At 45.2% G+C, this 19,538-nt stretch overlaps 1 protein-coding gene across 1 annotated transcript in view; it reads left to right on the forward strand.

The window, feature by feature from the left end:
* The first annotated feature begins 1,019 nt into the window (after window positions 1-1,019).
* Window positions 1,020-19,538, forward strand: part of TBC1D1 (TBC1 domain family member 1) — a 180,099-nt gene continuing 161,580 nt past the window's right edge. Inside the window, 2 exon segments of the mRNA XM_080932552.1 lie at window positions 1,020-1,836; window positions 14,084-14,592. Of these exon segments, the coding sequence (XP_080788678.1) occupies window positions 14,176-14,592 (417 nt within the window). The 5' untranslated portion in view covers window positions 1,020-1,836; window positions 14,084-14,175.

Genomic DNA, 19,538 nt, shown 5'->3' on the forward strand with positions numbered 1-19,538 from the left:
CTGCTTGACTGCTATGCCTCCTGTACTCCAGGACCAGAAGTTTAAGAGGGAGGAGGTGGCAGGGTTAAGACAAGGAAAGAAAATGGTAGATGAGTTGGCTCAGATGAAATGGCTCTGGCCCTACCCTGTAAGTATGGTCCAGAAATTCTCTGTCCCTTCTGTGACAGGACTGCAAGGCAGGGTAGTTAGGCAACAGGCTCAAACATCATCTTGTAGGCATGTTTGAAAGAAAGGTGGGTGTGACGCTCCTGAAATGGCTGGTGGGTCACCTGTCTTGACATGGTGACCTTCTAGAGGAAGGCATGGTCTGTAGGCCACAGAGAGAGGACAACTTAACAATGGGGTTGAAGGTAAAAGCATGAAAAACAGCAATGGCATGTTGCCGAAGACAGTATAATTTAACTGGATAACCTGATCCTGTTCTGCTGAGCAATTTCCATAAACCAATCAACACAATTCCCTAGACTATTCTTGGCTTTATCTATTCCTTACCTTTTTTTTTTTTTTAAGAACTGAATCGAGGAAGAAAAACTATGTTGTAATAAAGGATGAGTTAACCCACAAGACAGCTACAGAGAGTTTCAAGACAGTCGTTCCCACGAGCACGGCTCACTTTTCTTGGATCCCTTCTGGTGCTTTGAGAGCTCTTTGTGGCTCTCTGGCATGTACACAGGCGCGCAGTGCGTGTGTCTGTGTGTGTGTGTGTGTGTGTGTGTGTGTGTATGTGTGTGTGTGTGTGTGTGTGTGTGTGTGTGTGTGTGTGTGCTCCGCAAGCAGGGAGGGAAAAAGCGCGCGGTCCGGGCTCTGCGTCACTCCCCGAACCTGGCCAGAGATGGGTTTAGTGGCCACTAATCCGTGGAGGGCACTTCAGCCCGGGTGTTTTTCTGAGTCCCCGATTTTCCTGCCTGGAATGCCAGCGTCCGGTCCTGCTTCGGTTCCTGGTTTCCCTCCTCCTGCCATTCGACCCCAGTGCAAGAAGGATGATGCGGGGAGGGCTGGTGGCCGGGTGGCCTGCGGGTATGCTGCGCAATGATCTCTCCGTCGGTTCCGGAGGAGTGCAGAGAAGGAGGATTCCTACGGGAGCGCGTGCTCCACTACCACCTGCTGAGAGCCTCGCAGGCCAAAGCAGCGAGGGTAGAGCTACCTCGGAGTGTGACCACATCCCGCCGCGAGGGCCATAATCACGTGTGAGCACGCAGGGAATATTTTGGGCCAGGACTTCGCGCTGAGGCTGAATGGGGCGGCGATCCTTGCACCTTCCCCGAGCTCTCGTGGGGTGGCGCCTGGTGGCCCCTGGGCGGGTTGAGGATGGACCGCTGGGGAGCAAAGGGAGGGAGGCCGCGGAGGACCCGCACTGCAGCAGCTGTTGCTCGCCTGTGACTCGCCAGTCTGGGCCGAGTCGCCTAGCCAGAGAGAGGAAGGGAGGGCAACTAGTCCTGTTCTTGGCTCCCGGGGTACCCACTAGGGAGAGAGATCCTAGCTGCTGCCCCCTCCCCCGCCCCTGCTTCCCCCGCGCTCGCCCAGCCCGGGAGGAGGAAACGCGAGCAAGCCGCGCGCAGACACCTCCTCCTCCTCCTCCTCAGCTGCTGTCGCCGCCGCCGACCACACCGCGGTGCCTGTTGCTTTGCTGCAAGCCACCTCGGACCCGCCGTCTCTTCAACCCGCAAGAGAAGCAGTGACTGTGGAGCGATCTCCACCCCAGCAGCGTGAGGCGGCAAGAGCTCAGCCAGTCTCTGAGTACCATGGACGCCCCGCCCGCCCAGGCCATCTTCTGGGTGCCCGGGAGCATCTGCGCACCCCAGCTCAGCCCGGAGTTCTGAGCGCGCCATCTCACTGGTAGGTTTCACCTTGTATCCTTAGGGTGCGGGACAGCCCTCCACTTCCTGCACGCCCCTGAGTTCCAGAGAAGGCGCGGTCCCGCCACCCAAGGGCGTTGCTGTTGGGTCTCTAGGGGTGCTCTGGTGGGGGAGGGTGAAGAGGCAGGATTTTAGAGCTACCTTGTTGTCCCCTGCTTGGAGGGAACCGAAACCTTGATGCTTTCTGCGCTGCAACTAGGGTGCTTGGGTCCCCTCCTCTTCTTCCTCACATATCCCGCCTCCCCCTCCCTCCCGCCAAATAGAACCAGGGCGCAAGTGTTCGTAAAGCATCCAGCTTGGACGAGGCCCGTCAGAGTGACCCCAAGCCACCTTTGGAAAGTTCAGGGTACTTTGCAGCGGTAACTTTGGCAGCTCCTCGGTGCATGCAACATTTCTTTCTATGGGCACATCCTGTGCTGGTCATTTTGAAACCCGGCTTAATTGTTTTCTATCAGCTTCCGGGTTGCTACGCGAGTAAGAGGCTCACTCCAACTCACAGGTTGTTGCTGTTTTCTTCTTTTCTAAAAGATGTGTCGTTTTGTTTGAAACCCGCCTACGTGTGGTGTTCCTGGTTGTGATTTTATTTTAAATGGCTTGTTCTCCGGAAGTTGCTTAAAAAGGAAAAGAAATTGAAAGTGATGATTGTTCCTCTCAGCAAAACTTCAGTGTGTGGGGGGGGGGGGTTACTGACGGTGGCAGGCTTTCACCTCCTAGGAACCTCCTCTTTCATCCTCTTCGCGAATGCCAGCGTTCTTTTATTTAGAGCCAGGTGTTGGAAGGGAGTTTTTGAATGACCTAATTTAAATGGGTCACACCCAGGGAATGCAGCTGTCTCTACAAGTCTAAACTTCTAAACTTTTTGCATTGCATCTACATTGATAAAAGAGCTCCCTTTGAGCCCCCTAGATCTGAATTGGGATTCCGGGGAGTCACAGATTGTCCACACTTAGGCTTTATTGTTTGTGGAGCCTGCTCTAGGTGGGAGGGGTGGAGGAGAAGAAAGGGCCGCTGTATCCAGAGCTAGGAAAGTACCTCCAGCTACTTTTCACCATCTCACCACCTTTGCACTTGGCTGAGAGCTCACACAGGCAGGCAGTGCTTTTTTCTTTTTTCAGCATTCACAGGGCTCCCCTTCTGCAGAATCAGTCAGTCCCTTGAACCCCTGAGGACTTCCTTAGGGAGTCAGGAAGATGCATGAAAAGTGCTTTACAGCTGTTGGGAACAGAAAGCTGGATCTCTGATGTGCTTCTAACGTTTGTTCTCTTTAAGTTATAGGGGCCAGCTCTCTAAGTTTATCTGTAAGTAGTCGTGGATGTGCCATGTGATAGATGCTACAGTGAGCTAGATGGTACCCATAAAAGGCTGCATGTATTAACTGATGACCAAGGGACCAATTGTGGTCTAAAATCACCAGAGGACCATTAAAAGGAATTGTGTGTGTGTGTGTGTGTGTGTGTGTGTGTGTGTGTGTGTGTTCAGTAGTTTACAAGCCAGTAGAAAAAGGGAAAAAGCGATGGTGTTGTTATGACTTACTAATACCAAGGAAGAGCTTTGCAAGGGGCCTCCCTGCCACAACCTACCCTTATATGTCCTATAGAGAGCTGGAGAGTTCTATGCTTTGTCCCAGTACCCAAGGAGATCTGGAGGAGAAGGGTGGCTGGAGGAGCACCGACTGTCCCCATCTCTTCACTAGCTAGCCTTTGGCAATCTCTGATCCTACATTCTCAGAAGGCCTGGACTAAGAAGACCATGGCCAAGGTGCAGAACCAGGTGTTGGTGGGAGCTACTTTGGCCCATTGTTTTCTAGGATGTGCCCCTAGGGAAGGACTACCTAATGCCCCTCCCTCAACAGATGTTTGATAGTTGGGGCAAGGAAGGTAGCAAGGGTGCTTGGAGAGTGCTGTTTAAATATGCTTCTCTTTTACCTCAGCAAACGAAAACTCCCAGAATCCCCCCACCCCTGTGGGCTCCAACCCCCCAAATTTCTATATCCTCAAGAAAACTTAAAACACTTATATGCTCATGTGAGGACCTGTGTGTGTGTGTGTGTGTGTGTGTGTGTGTGTGTGTGTGTGTGAACGAGAGGAGAGAGAGAGAGAGAGAGAGAGAGAGAGAGAGAGAGAATTATTTTGCCTTGCCCTTTCTGTTTTACTGCCCTTCTCAAGTTTAATGACTGAGGTAATCCCAGTACTTGATCTGTCTCTCAGCCTTGTCAGCCCTGTTCTGTTCTTGGACATTAAACTTGGAGAAGCATAATCTGTCATTAAAATGACCGGAAGGCTCCAGCAGCCACCAGGGCATGTAGAATTCACATCCCAGGAGCTGATGAACAGACTTTGTCTTCAGAGTGGCCCCTGTGCAAGCCGGTTTTGCTGTCTTTGCCCCCTTTCTCCCTAACACTTGAGCTCTAATGAGATCAAGAAGAGTTGGAAATATGCCTTAGTACTAACAAATACAATTTGTTCTGAGTTTGGTGTTCCATCGAGATAACAGCAACCAATTCTCTCTTACTAGATAATACCTATCTTGGGTGTGGTGGTGTAATCTGTAATCCCTAGTATTCTGGGAGGAAGAGGCCCGGGAGGACCAAGGTCAATTTTGGCTATGTAGTGAGTTTGTGGCTTTCCTTGATTACAGACAATTCTAACCCTAACCAAACCAAACAAATTCCATCAAAAGATAACAACTTCTTTTAACTTCAGCAAATCATTATTTACTTATTAGCAGGGTGGTACACACCTTCAATTCCAACTACTGCAGAAGCTGAGGCAGAAGGATGGAGAGTTGGAAGCCAGCCTAGTTAATTAAGCAATATTCTGTCTTAAAATGAAAAGCAAGGGGGGCTGAGGATATAGCTCAGTGTTGGAGTGTTTGCCTAGTGTGGATGAGGCCCTGGCTTCAATATCTAGTATAGAAATAAAAACATAATAGCAAAGCAAATATTATATGGAATAAATGAATCTGTACTTCCCAAGTAATACAATATTAATGGGCTTGTTAGAATTTACGAACATAAACATTTAGAGCACTTAAAATATGCCTGGAACCTAATTAAAATTACTGCTATTTATTATCATGTTTATTTACTTTATATTTTAACTCTGACATTAAGCTTGAATTTCAAAGGCCATGGAAAATTTAGGTAGAACAAACAAGTTACCTCAATTAGAAACATGCTCGAGGGGTAATGATACTATTTGAGTGAGAAGAACAGGAGTTGTACACAAGACAGGTCTGGGTTCAAATCTTGCCTTTACCAGTAATTAGAGAGCTAACCCCTTCGGTGAAATGGGAAGATGAAGCTGAGCCCTCTCAGTTGTGAGCATCTGCATCAAATATCCAAGAAGTGGTTAGCTACAAGTGTTCCTCCAACAATAAAGGGTAAGCATGAAGCCAAGAGCCAAAAGAGCCAAAAGAGCCAGGTTCAAATCCTGTTCTGTACTTAAGCATTTGACCTTGATAAGTGCCCTTGCAGTTTTCCTCATTCCGTTGCCTGTGGTGGCTGAGAGTTCAGTCAGTCAGTGGATACACTTCACTGTTTTGTGTTGACTGTAGTTGCTACTCAAAGCAGCCAGGCAGGAGGCAGGGGTCATTCACAACTGTGTAACAAAGTGTAAGACAATATAAGAAGCGGGCACGACAGGCTACAGGACTAGCTTGAATTAGCTCTGACTTTTATAAGAAGCCATCCCAAAATGTCAAATTAGAGAGGCACACCCCGACTCCTAGCATTCGAGAAGATGAAAAGCTTGGGGTCACTCCTTGTCCACCTCCGCAAGGACCATCTTTATTTGATCACTCCTCTGGCTGGAACAGGGAGAAATGACAGCCATGTGCTTAAGCAGTGATCATACTGTGTGTAAGCAGTGGTCACACTGTGTGAGAATGGAGTACAAGGTTGCAATGCAGCTCTACCCAGATCTACTTGACTAAAGCACTGCCTCATAGGAAGAGACTGGCTCTCAGGAAACTTCCCACTTCTCTCTAGGTTCCCCAACAGCTGACTGATGTGTTCTATTTCCTAACCTGGCTGGGAACTAGAGCCCCTCCCCCTTTTCTCTGCCTCTTTCTCTTTTGCCTTAATCTTTTGTGTGTTGTGTGTGTATGTGTGTGTGTACACGAGTGTGTTCACAGGCACACATCACTATAACTAAAATACCTGAGACTGAAAACCTTGATGTTCAAGACAGGGTCTCAGTGTGTAGCCCTGACTGTCCTAGAATTCACTGTGTAGACCAGGCTGGCCTTGAACTCACAGAGAGCCACCTGCCTCTACCTCCCAAATGCTAAAAGTAGAGGCATGCACACCATTATACCCTGTTGGCTAGATATTTTTCAAAAGGGGGGAAAACCTATTTGGCTTACATTTCTGGTGAGATCCCAAACACCCCATATGCTGGTTAGTTTTTCTCAGCTTGACACAAGCCAAGAATCACCTGGGGAGAATGACTCTTGTTTCAGGAACTATCACCATCAGATTGGCTTGTGAGCATATCCTTCTTTTCTGATTGATGTGGGGCTGCCCCTACTCAGGTGGTTGTAGGTTGTATACTAAATCCAGCTGAGCAGACCATGAAGTGCAAGCCAGTAAGCACCATTCCTCCATGGTCTTGGCTTCAGTTCCTGCCTCCAGGCTCCTATTTTAAGCTCTTGCCCTGCAAGTAGTATACGGTAATGTTGAAGTGTAAGCCAAATAAACCCTTCCCCCTCAAAGTTGCTTTTGGTCAGTGTCTTACCACAGCAACAGAAACCAAACTAGGATGTCAAGGGACAGACATATGGTAAGGATGCCGTGACTGTGACATGGCACTGTGAAGAGCAAAATGAAGTTGAGGGTGTGTGAGATGTAGAGGTTTTCAGTGAAGAGGGGACGTAGCAAAGAGGGGATGGACCAGACTCCTTTGTAGTAATCCCCTTTGGTGAGAACTAATATATTCTTGCTAAAATAACTCACTGCATGGGAGGGGTATTTATCTCTTCATGATGGGGGTCTCAATTCAACCACTCAACACTAGGTCCCTTCTCTTAAAGGTTCCATCCTTTTTTAACATGATCACTTTGAGTGCCAGTCTTTTTGAACATGACCCTAGGGCATCCACCCAAACCACACTGAGCCCTGGTACCCTTCTGCCAGCATTTGGACAGGGCACAGCTGAAACTGCCCAGGCCAGCTATTGAAAAATTCTATCCTATCCTTTGTGGTTGGCTGGGATGGGGTACCACAGAGCCAGGGGTTCCCACTGCATAGCTTCTGAACATGGTTCCTCTTGTTCTTAGCCTTCATGTACTTCCCCCACATTTTTGTCCTTAAATCAAAGTTGGAAGCCGCTTTATCTCCTCACACAATGTGGAGGACATTTGGTATCCCGCATTATGGAAATCATAGTCACCAGATTTTTAGAAACAGAAGAAACTTGGAGATGATCTTATTTTATTCTCCTATAAGCGTAAACTTCGGATTTTGGAGAAGTTAAGAGACTTGCTTTTTTAACGTCACTCTTGGAAGTGTTCTTATGGGGGAAATCGAGGTTCTTTCCAGCTTGTGGATAGGAGTCAGGGGCTTGAACTGCCCCAAATCTGTCACTTAATTTAGACAAGTCACTTCTCTAGAATCTAGCCACTTCATTTCATATATGAGGGAAATTCCTAAATGGCTTAAAAGAACCTGGCTGCCTTAAAAGTTTTATAATCTTAAATGCATCCTTTCAGGGGTAGCAGATCTCATTAACAAGATCATTGAAAGGGCTCCAGAAAAAGCATGCTCTTGTGTTTAGGTAGCTATGTTTAAAGGTTATCTTAGAGGTTCAGGCTTGTCACATGACTTTACTAACAAGAGCCTGGGAACAAGTCACAGTGTTTATTGCTATGGGTACAAGACAGAAGAGACCTCACAATTGGTGTTTCATGTGGGAGTTTAAAATGCAAAATGTTCACTCCTGAAAGCAAGGCAACTTGGGATAGTTCTGGAAATGATGAGGTGATTGGCTAATATTATGGGATATCTCATTTATTTTATGACACTTTTGATTGGAAAGTAATATGATTATTTACCTAGCCTAAGTTACCCTGAGTCTTCTTGCATTAGTTACTTTTCTTGTTGCTTCAACAAAATACCAAGCAGAAGCAACTGAAGGGGGAAGACATTATTCTGGGTCATGATGAGATCAAGAAATACCAGTTCATCATGGTGGCTAGAGTCGGCCAACTTGTGTTGCTGTGATTGACAGGAGAAAAGGGGGCAGCCTGTGTTTAGGGAAGCATGGTGAAGCTCTTTACGTCTTGACAGAATGGGAAAAGAGCATGGGCTGAACTCAGAGGTGGATAAAGCCTTAGTGCCCTGTCCCCAGCAGTCCACCCACTTCTGTCTCCAGCAGCTGGGCCACACATCCCAAAGGTCATACAACTTCCCCAAACAGCAGCACCCACTGCTCAGAACAGGAGCCTGCAGGAGCCAGTTCAGAATAATCTGAATTACTCAGAAATAATTATGTATGATACTGAGCTTCAGTTTGATTTTTTTCTAAGCAGTCTTAAGGTCTAACTGCTTTTCACAGCCACGCCAGAATCCTATGCAGGTGGTTGGAAAGGGAAGTGCCCAAAGCGTTCAAATACTTTTGCCAATAAAATGGTAGAACTAATTCAATGAGTGATTGTTCACGGAGGGACTGAAATGACAAGAAAGCGGAGAGTGACTTTTGTCATGCTTGTTGCCACCTGGTTTTAAAGTGCATTACCTAAAATAATTGATAGACCAGGTCTGTCATTTGTGCTAATTCTAGAGTTTCTTTAATCATGTCTTGGGATTAGCAGCTGTCAACGGTTAGAACTTAAAGCAGATTCAGTTACAGGGCCGGACGTCAAGCCAGGCTTTTACCTGTAAAAGGGGGGAGAGTATTATTTACTGGATTATAAGAACTTAAAGGCTATCTGTTACCAAGAGTGGCTATGCGCTAGACTAGAGGATGAGAGGGAGAGACTCCACTTTCATAAAATATTTTAAGGCATGAAATGATATATTGTTTTATTGTTGAAGGTTTGAATATTTGAAAGGCTTTAAAAAAAAAAAAAAAAAAGCCAACCTAAAGCACTGGGGCTTGAGAGGTTCCTCAGTTCAAAGTGCATACTTCTTTTTGAGAAGACTAGAGTTTGATTTCCAACACCTACTTTGGGTGGCTCACAACTGCCTGTAACTCCAGCTCCAGGGAGACCTTTGACCTCCAAGGGCCCCTGCATTCATGTGCACACACCCATAAACATGTACATAGTTAGAAATAACAAAAATAAATCTTGAAAATTAGTTCTAAGCTATGTTCAAAATACAAAATGTTACTTTTAGAATACATGCATATACAAAATATGTACGTACATATATATGAAATGTGGGAAGACAGGGTAAAGAACAGACTTCATTTCTATCTCAGAAAAGGTTTAAAATTTGAATATTGATTTTTTTTCTAACCCCAAACCTTAACAGTTTATAAAGTGTGCAGTCCTGTTGAATTCAGACTTTTAAATAAACACAACAAATGGGCTCAGGGTTCAGTAACGGAAAGAACACGCTGCTGGTGGCTCTGACTTACTTGGAAGAAAGAGGCTGTGGTTGCTCTAGCAGTGATGTAAATATTTAGGCTGGAATCAAAGGATGAGAGTGGGGCTGACTGAGAAAGGATTCTTCTCTGTGGGTCTCTAACGCTTCTACACAGTCCCTGAACAGGGACACGGAATGCCTTTGTTCTGAACTGCATTTCTCATCATGTTTCGGCCATAAACATTTACAGTTGATAGAAACAGTGACTTCCTCTGGTGCAAGATGTACCCCTCCCCATAATGCAGTTCTCTAAGCCCAGCTTCTTTTATTAGAATCCATTGTGACAGGTGTCATCTGGCCCGTGGAAGTTGGGAAATTAGCATCAATGCTGACTCTGGTCATTGCTGTTGGTTCTTTACCTTCCACTCAGGAGTCTTATTTCTTCTTCCGTCAGCAGGTTAACTGTGAAGGCCAGCGTGTCAGCTACAAGTGCACTCATGTGCACACACCCACACACATGTGCCCCTTATAGTCAGTGATACGTTTGATGTCCTAAAGAGGGGGAAGGAACAGCATGTACTGTGGCACCAGGCCATGAGAAGCCACATCTTAGTTGGGGACTGTGATTGGTTCTTTATCTTAAGAGCCCAAAAGTGTACAGAAGAGGACATTAGAGAGGCATAAAGCTTGGGAGTCGAGAATGTTCGTGTGTAGCACTCATGGCGTGTGATACTGGTAGAATAGCAGAAGCATTCCCTAGGGGAGGGAAAGGTCAGATATATTTATATGGTAGAGTCAGGACTGATGGGATGGGGGAGGAATCTCAGAGCCTGTGGCCAGTGGTGTCGCATCCATCTGTAATGCTGCCAGAAGGTCCACGTGGTAAAAGCTTGGTCTGTGAGAAGCCACTCCTGGGAGATAAGATGGGACTGTTAAGAGGTGAGCCTTGTGAGGTGGGAGGGTCCCTAAGATGGCGGAAATCCAGGCCCTTCCTTTTCCTCTGTTCCTGTGAATTAAGTGGTGTAGTTGCCACCCCTTCTGCCAGAACGTCTCTCACTTAAGAGTAACAGCACAGCCAACCGTCTGAAGGTCTGCAGCCCTAGGCCAGAGCAAAGCTTTCCTCGTTCCAAGTTGGCTGTCTCATGTGTCTGTTCTAGGAGTGGGAAGCAATGACTAGTCAATGGGCAGTGATGCTCTTTGCTGGGATGCAGGAAAAGTTCTGTGGGGGAGGGGGCTGAGACTGAGTTGTGAAACAACTACAGTCAGGCTGAGGTGCTCATCAGCAAAGAAGATGAGCTGGAAGTATGAACGGCTGATCTTGAACTCAGAGTCTGTGAGAAAAATATCTGGAAATTATTAGAGTGTCTGTGGTCAGCTCGTTTTGTATGTGGGGTTAGTAGTCAAGAGGGCGGCCTCTGGGACCAGATGCGAACTCTTCCATGTCACTCTTCAAGAACTTTGATCCCCTGGTTCATAAGAATCTCCTCAAGGCAGCACATAGCGTGTATAAATTTGCCAGTAATATGAGTATTTGAATGTGGTTATTGGCACCAAAAGATAATGTTGTCTAAAGGAAAAGCAGGTGTAATAAGAGGAAAGAATAGGGTCAGAGGTTGTGAATCTAAAACAAAAACAAAAACAAAAACAACAACAACAACAAAAAAAACAAAACAAACCCTGAAAACAAGCACCCAGCAGGTAAGGCAGGAACCAGAAGACTCCCAAAAAGGGAAATATACAAAGGCTGGGGAGATGGTCAGGTAAGCTCTTGCCATGCAATTGTGAGCACCAGAGTTATTATCACCAGAGTCATGATCACCCTCATACATGCTGGCTGATCATCTAATAACATGTAATTGCAGCCTGGGAAGGCAGAGACAGGGGAGAGATTTGTGTGAGAAAATGAAAAGGGAGATTTGAGGCTGAGGGTGGTTCGAAGGCAAGGAAAAGAAATGCCCATTCTTCTCATTCTTCAGTAACATCAGCCTTTGAAGACAGGGAATGATTCTCTTGTACTTTGAGATATCCATGAGGTCAGGCTGGAGAGATGGCTCGGCAGTTAAGAGCAGTGACTACTCTTCCAGAGGTCCTGGGTTCAATCCCCAGCAACCACATAGTGACTCACAACCATCTGTAATGGGGTTTGGTGTGTCTAAAAACAGCTTAAGTATACTCACATAAATACATAAATCTTAAAAAATAAAAAAGATACCCATGCGGTCCCACTCTGTGTCAGACTCAGTATCAGGTAGTTTAAAATATCCTTGAGTAGGCCCTACTCTGTGTCAGGTAATGTGGAGTCAGAGTGAAGAGGACAGGTACAGCCCCTTCATGGAGATTCTCCTGTGTCAGTCAGTACTTTACAGGGAGGCGTGGACTCAAGGCTGGGTCAGGGTAGGAGTGAATAGAGCTTAAGATGCTATAAGCAATTGAACTCAGCACAAAAGGCTTTTACCATTCTCTGGGATGACCTTTAAGATACTTCAAGGGTAGATGATGATAATACAGAAAGGAAGTTAATCAAGAGAGTTTGGGTTTAGAAAGATACTATTGACATCTGTTGGTAGAGTGGAATCAGACTAATCTTTACCTTAGTGTTTAGATCATGATAAGTACTAAGGATATGTTCATAGAATATGAACTTGTGAGTCTGAGCCTCTCCTGTGTGGATCGTGTAGTTGTAGCTACACCACTTTGTGGTCCCAGCTGGCTTCTCCCCACCCAGGAGCTATTTCAGGTCTGAGAATAAAAGACATACCTACATTGGCTTACATTAAAACTGGCTTGTTGGTGGCTATGTGGTTCTTCTAGGCCTTACCTTCACTCCTAGCTCAACATCTCTAAGTCTGTCCTCAGCTTCGTTGCCCAGTTGTCTTCTGTGAAGCCACTGGTCTTGCTGCCTAAGACACTTTCAGTCTGCTTTCCCTTTTCGCCCACATTCTGGAAGATCTCCTCTGCAGCTCCAAGTCTGTCTTGTCTCCCTCCCCCAAGCATCTCAATTCTCTTCCTCTTTCCTAGCCTACAGGAACCTGGAAGTCCCACCTCTTTCTTTCTGCCCAACTATTAGCCACTGGCATTTTTATGGATAGATCAAAAACCAATTGGGGGTGAGGACCATCAGCATTAGTAAACTCAGATTCCTGATCAAAATATCAGAACCAACCCCCTTACACCTGTGGTTCTCAACTGGTAGGTCGCAACCCTTTTTGGGGATAATGTATCAGACATCCTGCATATCAAATATTTGCATTATGATTCGCACCAGTAGACAATTACAGTTGTGAAGTAACAAGAAAATAATCTTATGGTTGGGGTCATCACAGCATGAGGAACTGTATTAAAGGTCTCAGCATCAGGAAGGTTGAGAAGCACTGACCTAGACAGACTCCAGAAGGGCCCTTTACATTTTGAGTTTGGGAGACTCTGCTTTGCCATGCCCAGACCCATGTTCTTGGATGTCTCAGTTTCTTTCCATCTTCTTTCTTTCTCCTGATGCTAGTGCCTAAAATTTATATTAGAATATCTCAATAAACACCACCTCTTGGTGCTAGAAGGATGGCTTGGCAGTTAAGAACAGTGACTGCTCTTACAGAGGACCCATTTTGCTTTTAAGCACCCCACGTGGAGGCTTATAACCATTTATAATGCCAGTTCCCATGGAACTCTGTGCCCCTTTCTGGCCTCCTTGAGTACCAGATATTCAATGTGGTATACATGCATATATTCAGGTCAAATATTCATATAAATTTAAAAAATAAACAAAAAACCCCATCTATCTAGCTTTGCTTAAAAAAATAATAAATCAAGTAAAGTTGAATAAGATTTGAGTATGCCCTGGGGCTGTAGCTTAGTGGTAGGGCAGCAGCCTAGGATGAAAGAGGTCCTGGGTTTTTGTTCAAAAAGTAAATTTGAAAGTATCCTAAGTGATTAAATCAGTTGTTAAAAATGGGTCTAGTTCAGAAAACTATAAAGAAGGATGGTTGATACTTTTCTTCCTCACTGGATTCCTTTGGGGGTGGACTACCTCTACTAAATTTTATTGCCTTAGTAAAATTTCATGACATAATTTTTAAGTAATCCAGCAGACTGTAAACTGTCAGTCATCTCATTTTCTCCTGTGCTCTTAATCTCTCTCTCTCTCTCTCTCTCTCTCTCTCTCTCTCTCTCTCTCTCTCTCTGTGTGTTAGATTTATTCATTTTATGTGTGTTTTGTTTACATGTATGTATGCATATGATATATGCCTGTGAATCATATGCATGCTTAAAGCCTGCAAAAGTGAGGAGGAGATATCAGGAACGGGAGTTACAGATGGCTGTGAACCATGTGGGTGCTGGGAACTAAGCTTAGGTCCTCCATAAGAGCAACAAGTGGTCCTAACTTCTGAGCCCTCTCTCTAGCCCCTCCTGCACCATGATTTTCTCCCCCTGGCAATATGAAGCTCATATTGTCCAACAGATTCCCAGTAGGGTCTTTGTGTCCCACGGTGAGTGTGACAGTTACACCATTTTTAGGTGTAACTGGTTAATTTTAGGTGTAACACCATTTCAGAAAATCTTATTTTAGGAAGGGTTTATTTGAACAAGTAGCCATTTCTTCATACGTTTCAGTTTCAGACTGTTAAATTCTGGAGGAACAACTCTGCAAGTAGCTGATGCTGCGGCTTCATTAAATTCTAATGCCCTGTTTTTTCTCCCCCAGGATTCTGCCCTTAGAAGCATGCGAAATAGATTACTTCATTTAAAGTAGGGGAATTGTAGCACGCTTTCCTGGCTCTCCAGACCTCTCCCAGGATGGAGGCAATCACATTCACAGCGAGGAAGCATCTGTTCCCTAACGAGGTCTCGGTGGACTTCGGCTTGCAGCTAGTGGGCTCCTTACCTGTGCATTCTCTCACCACTATGCCCATGCTACCATGGGTGGTAGCCGAGGTCCGAAGACTCAGTGGCCAGTGCTCCAAAAAGGAGTCTGGGACGAAGCAAGTCCGCCTTTGGGTTTCGCCCTCTGGACTGCGGTGTGAGCCTGACCTGAGGAAAAGTCAACCGTGGGACCCACTGATCTGCTCCAGCATCTTTGAGTGCAAGCCTCAGCGTGTTCACAAACTGATTCACAACAGTCATGACCCGAGCTACTTTGCTTGTCTCATTAAGGAGGATGCTGCCCACCAGCAGAGCCTCTGCTATGTGTTTAAAGCGGACGATCAAACAAAAGTAAGTTGAGATGGGGATCCAAAGATAAGGCTTGGGTGGCCAGAGTTTGTATGGGGGCCAGGGTCCGGATGCTCTTTTCAAGTAAACAGGTAGTAATGAGAAAACACAGCCATTATACAGAGATTGCATAATGGAATTTGGGACTTACGGTGAGATGGTTTATAGTGTTTGTTGAATGATGCTTATAATAAATATTTAAGATGATAAACCTTGGGGTTCAGAACTTCAACAGAAACACCTGATTAGAGTTATAGACGAGAGCTGAGTTGTCAGGACTCATGTTCCTCAAGGCTTTTGTTTTAAAACCTCAGTGTCTCTTGAGTTGCACTGTGCATGTGAGCCATGGGTGATGGAGGTTAAAGCTAAAAACAGTCATGGCTCAGTGTTTGGTGGTTCCCAAGACTGCATTTGTCATGAGCGACAGGTAAAGACCAGGCTATTCCAGTGCAAACTGTATTCGGAGTAGCAAAGTTCTAGGTCGGTGATCTCCACATTCTTTAAGAAAATAATATGGTTATTTAAAACCATATAAATATACTTTTAGCCAGTTTCCTGAGACACAGATAACATTTACTCATACAAAGGTCACCGATAAGAGCCGGAGCTATGAATCTAAGTTTTGATACGATCAGAGCTCTTTTGTGCCTTTTTCCCGTCAGCAACTTCTGGTCGGATTGGATCACCATGTTGTTATAATGTGTTTGAGAGGAATGTATGAGGTGAGGTCAACACTCTGCTATTTCCTGCCTGTATGTATCTCCTTGCATGGTGACCGGAGTTATTCATAGTCCTTTGCAGGGCTCACTTTAAGTCACTCATCCATTTCACGAATATCAGTGCATGTAAAAATGAAAATAGAGGGCTGGAGAGACGGCTCAGTCATTAAGAGCACTGACTGCTCTTCCAGAGGTCCTGAGTTCAAATCCCAGCAACCACATGGTGACTCACAACCATCTGTAATGGGATCCGATGCCCTCTTCTGGTGTGTCTGAAGACAGCTACGGTGTACTTATATATAATAAATAAATAAATCTTTGAAAACAATGAAAACAGAATCTATGTAGGCACTTTGTCAACTGGATCCACAGAGGAAGATACAGTTTAGTACAGTACACAAGAAGCAGTCATGGGTCCCACAGGCAGCCCCACCAGTGGCTCAGGAAATGTTTGTTGTCTCAGGAGCTGGGCATAAGCATCCTGATGTGACTGGAGCTATGTCTGTACCAAGCAAGGTTAAGGAAATGACAGTACAGCCTGTGGCTCTTATGCTTTCTATTCTGTCCCTTCTTTTTCTTTCTTTAAAAGCAGGTTTCAGAGTTCAAGCTGGTCTCAGACTCAAACCCTCTATATGGCAGAGGTTGGTCTTGAACTGATAGTCCTCCCGCTTCTACCTCCCACAACCTGGGGTTACAGGAGTGGCCCCACTATAACCAGCTATGTTTTCCCAATTTCAGGTTTAAAAATGTGAATAGTAGTGCCAACATGTTCTATTGCTTCCTACGAGGTCTCTTTGCATACTCCCCAGGGTGTGAGGATATCATTTGGAAACAAATCTTCTCTATGCCAACTCTATCTTGACCCATTATGGTCACACGTTTCATGTCAGTGGGTTCAGCTAACAGCAGATAGAGAATATTGGCCAAAACATTGCATCCATGCCGAACATGTACAAACACTTTGCCTTTATGTTCTGTGTAACAACTCACAGAGCCCTGGCCTTCTGCCAGGCATTATATCAGCAATCTAGAGGTGATTTGAAGGATCTAGGACTATGCGGAGGCTGTTTGCAAACTCTAATGTTCTGTATGAGAGACTAGTGCATCTGCAGATTTTGATGTCTGTGGGGATCCTGGAACAGGTTCCCTGAAGATGTCAAGAGACAGCAGTGAACTTGTGGAGTTTTATGTTTGTTTGCTCCTTTTAATCACTGACGCAGGAGTTGCTGTTCTGGCTAGTGTCTCAGAGGTCATTAGCAGAAGCAGGTTGAGGAAAACAGATGTTCCAGGACAGATCGGGGCCTGTGGTGCATGCCAAAAGCAGGACGAACCGGCAGGTGGAGTCTAACTCATGCCCGGAGAGTAGAGAAGAGGGTTCTTTTGTTTGTTTTTTAAGTAACACTAAGGTGGGGCTAAAAGCCACCACCTTACCCAGTACCCGAGTCCTATGAATTTTGTAATATTGCCAGGCCTGTCTCAGACACGCCCCACAGATTCTCACTTGAAAGTTTAGAGAGAGTAAATTCCGGATTCAGATCCTGTTTCTGTTACCTAGAAACTAGTGACCCCGGGGAACTGGGTGTGTTTGCTCATCTGGAAAATGGGAATGATTACAGTAACTATCAACTATCTCATGTTGCAGGGAGGGTTAAATGAATGAGAATGGGATCCAAGACTGAGAATGCTGGTTTGAGGTTATGAGCCATGGACTAGCAGACATTAATCCCTGGCTTCTATCTCAAGCACTGCCAAGAAAAGAAAGAAAATAACCATCGTAATAAGCTTTTATGACCATGAAAAGTATTCAAGAAGGGGTTTAAAATGATATTTTATCTATTTTGTGTGCACTTGATGGGGGAAGTGTATATGGCATGGAGTATGGGTGGAGACCAGAGGAAAACTTTGAGTTGTCGTCTCTCTTTCTTCCTTATGGGTCCTGGAGATTGGACTCAGATTATCAGGCTTGGCAGCAAGCTTCTTTACCCACTGAGCCGAGTTCCAGGCCTTCGTACCCGGGAGGGTTTTATAGAGGCAGATTAAGTGGAGCTTTCACTCTAAGTGTTTGGAGAAAAGAGAGTGTCGCATATGGAAATGTCAGTCTTCAGCTCTCAGATGACAGACGTCCTCCTCATCCTTCACCAACATTTGACAAGCTCAACTTCCACAAAACTTCGCAGACATCTGTGAAAAGCGCTGGCCAGTCACTTGGACACCTGACTAAAGAGAGATTTATAACAAAGATTTTCAGCCCTGCTTCAAGTAGAGAACTATCCTTTCTCTGTGTCCTAAAAAGCCATCTTGGTAGTATAAATTAATTCTTAAGCTCTTGTGTACAGTGTTTTCCAACATGAGTTGCCATTAGAGTATAAATTGCTTTTGTCCTGCGCCTTTTATTTGAGAGGACTGTTCACGGCATAGCTACATAAGCTGGGTGTTTTGTTTTTGTCAGAAATAGAATAGTAAATGACAGTGGCCCTCATTTTAATTGACATATCTGTCACGTCCTCGAGGAGACACCTCAAGACACATCTAACAGGATCAGCTGTTGCAGGAGCATGCTAACCTGTACTGGCATCTCTCGACTGTTCTGTGACATTTGCTCAGTGAAAGAGTTCTCCAGATGAAGGCATCTTCTAAGTGGATGAGGTCAGCCTTGACCATGCTTGCCAAAGCAAACGTACCTTTGCTGCCATGGGCGCAGACATAGAACTCCTGCTTGAGAGAGGAAATCCTTTGATCAGCATTGAGTTTAACTTGCTGCAGAATATCTAAGGAGGATCGGCAGAGGTTTTACAGGTAGACCATTACACAGCCTTTTCCTTGTGTGTTCCACAGAGCATTCTGGAATGGCTTCACAGAGTAAAGTATCCATGACCAAGTAGCAACTGAAATGATTTTCCCTAAAGGCCAATGTTTCCTTTTAAATATCATTAAGTGAGTTGGGTGTGGTGACATGCTCTTGTGAGTTTGAGGCCACTTAGTCTACATAGGTAGAGCCTCTCCCACCCTCTCTGGTTTTTCAAGACAGGTTTTCTCTGTGTAACTCTGGCTGTCCTGAAACTCACATTGTAGACCAGGCTGTTCTCAAACTCAGAGATCAGCATGCCTCTGCTTCTTGGGTGCTGGGATTAGAGACCGGTGCTACCACTGCTCGGCTGAGAGATTCTGTCTCAACAAAGTAGAAGTTATCAAGTAGCCCAGAGACAATTAGTTTATGTGGTTCATGTCTATTAATACTTGCTCTATTAGAAATTAAAACTGAGATATTGCAAAGATACTAAGTTTATTTAAACATAAAAACAATGAGTGCCTTATCTGTTAATATAAACAACATTTTAGGGATTGTAGCTGTATTTTCCAAAAAGCGTTTAGCATTAATAGTGGCCAGATTTTATTGTTTCTGAGCTCTGTAGTGTCTGTTTAGGAGAAGATAGCTAAGTCTCTTGTGGCTGCTTTCTATTCGTTCTTTTGTAAGACATCATTTCCATCGAGTATCTGGGGGAAAAGTGACTTCAGGAAGATAGGCGGTGAGCAAACAGAAGCTCTGGGGACTTTTCCTTAATGCCACTGCAACTCAAAAACTGATGCTTTCTTGAAGTTTGCTGCAGTGCAAAATCTGAGTCCATGAAGGTCCTCTACACATGTTTTGTATTAAAATCCATTGGTTTATCCTGTGCTTTAATGGCAGTTTCTGCATTCATGATTCTGTACCATGGTGCAGAAACTATTGTCTCTTTAAGTAATATAGTGTGTTACTTAAAGTATGCACATGCGTGTGCAAGTATCCACGGACAACAGAAGAGCATATCTGATCTCCCGGAACTGGAGTTACAGATAGGTGTGAGCCGTCAGACTTGGGTGCTAGGAACCAGTTTCAGGTCCTCTGAAGAGCAGCAGGCACTCGTCACCTCTGAGAATCTTTCCAGCCTTGAGATATATTTTGTTGTCTTTATTCATATGTAGCTGTGTGCCTATATGACTGAATGAATGCCACATGTGTGTCCATATCCCTGGAAGCCAGAAGGGGGCATCAGATCTCTCAGAGCTGGACTTATGGGTGGTGGTTGTGAGCTGCCCCTCATGGGTGCTAGGAACTGAACTCAGGTCCTCAGGAAGAGCAGCAAGTTCTCTTAGCCAGAGTGTTCCTTATCCAATTGGAACACAGCTCCTCACTTACCGTTTCTGGCTCTGCTTCTGGTCTTCTGGATTTGTTGTCTAGTCTGTGCACAG

The sequence above is a fragment of the Micromys minutus genome (genome assembly GCF_963924665.1).
Source record: "Micromys minutus genome assembly, chromosome: 1".
In the NCBI taxonomy this organism is placed as follows: Eukaryota; Metazoa; Chordata; class Mammalia; order Rodentia; family Muridae; genus Micromys; species Micromys minutus.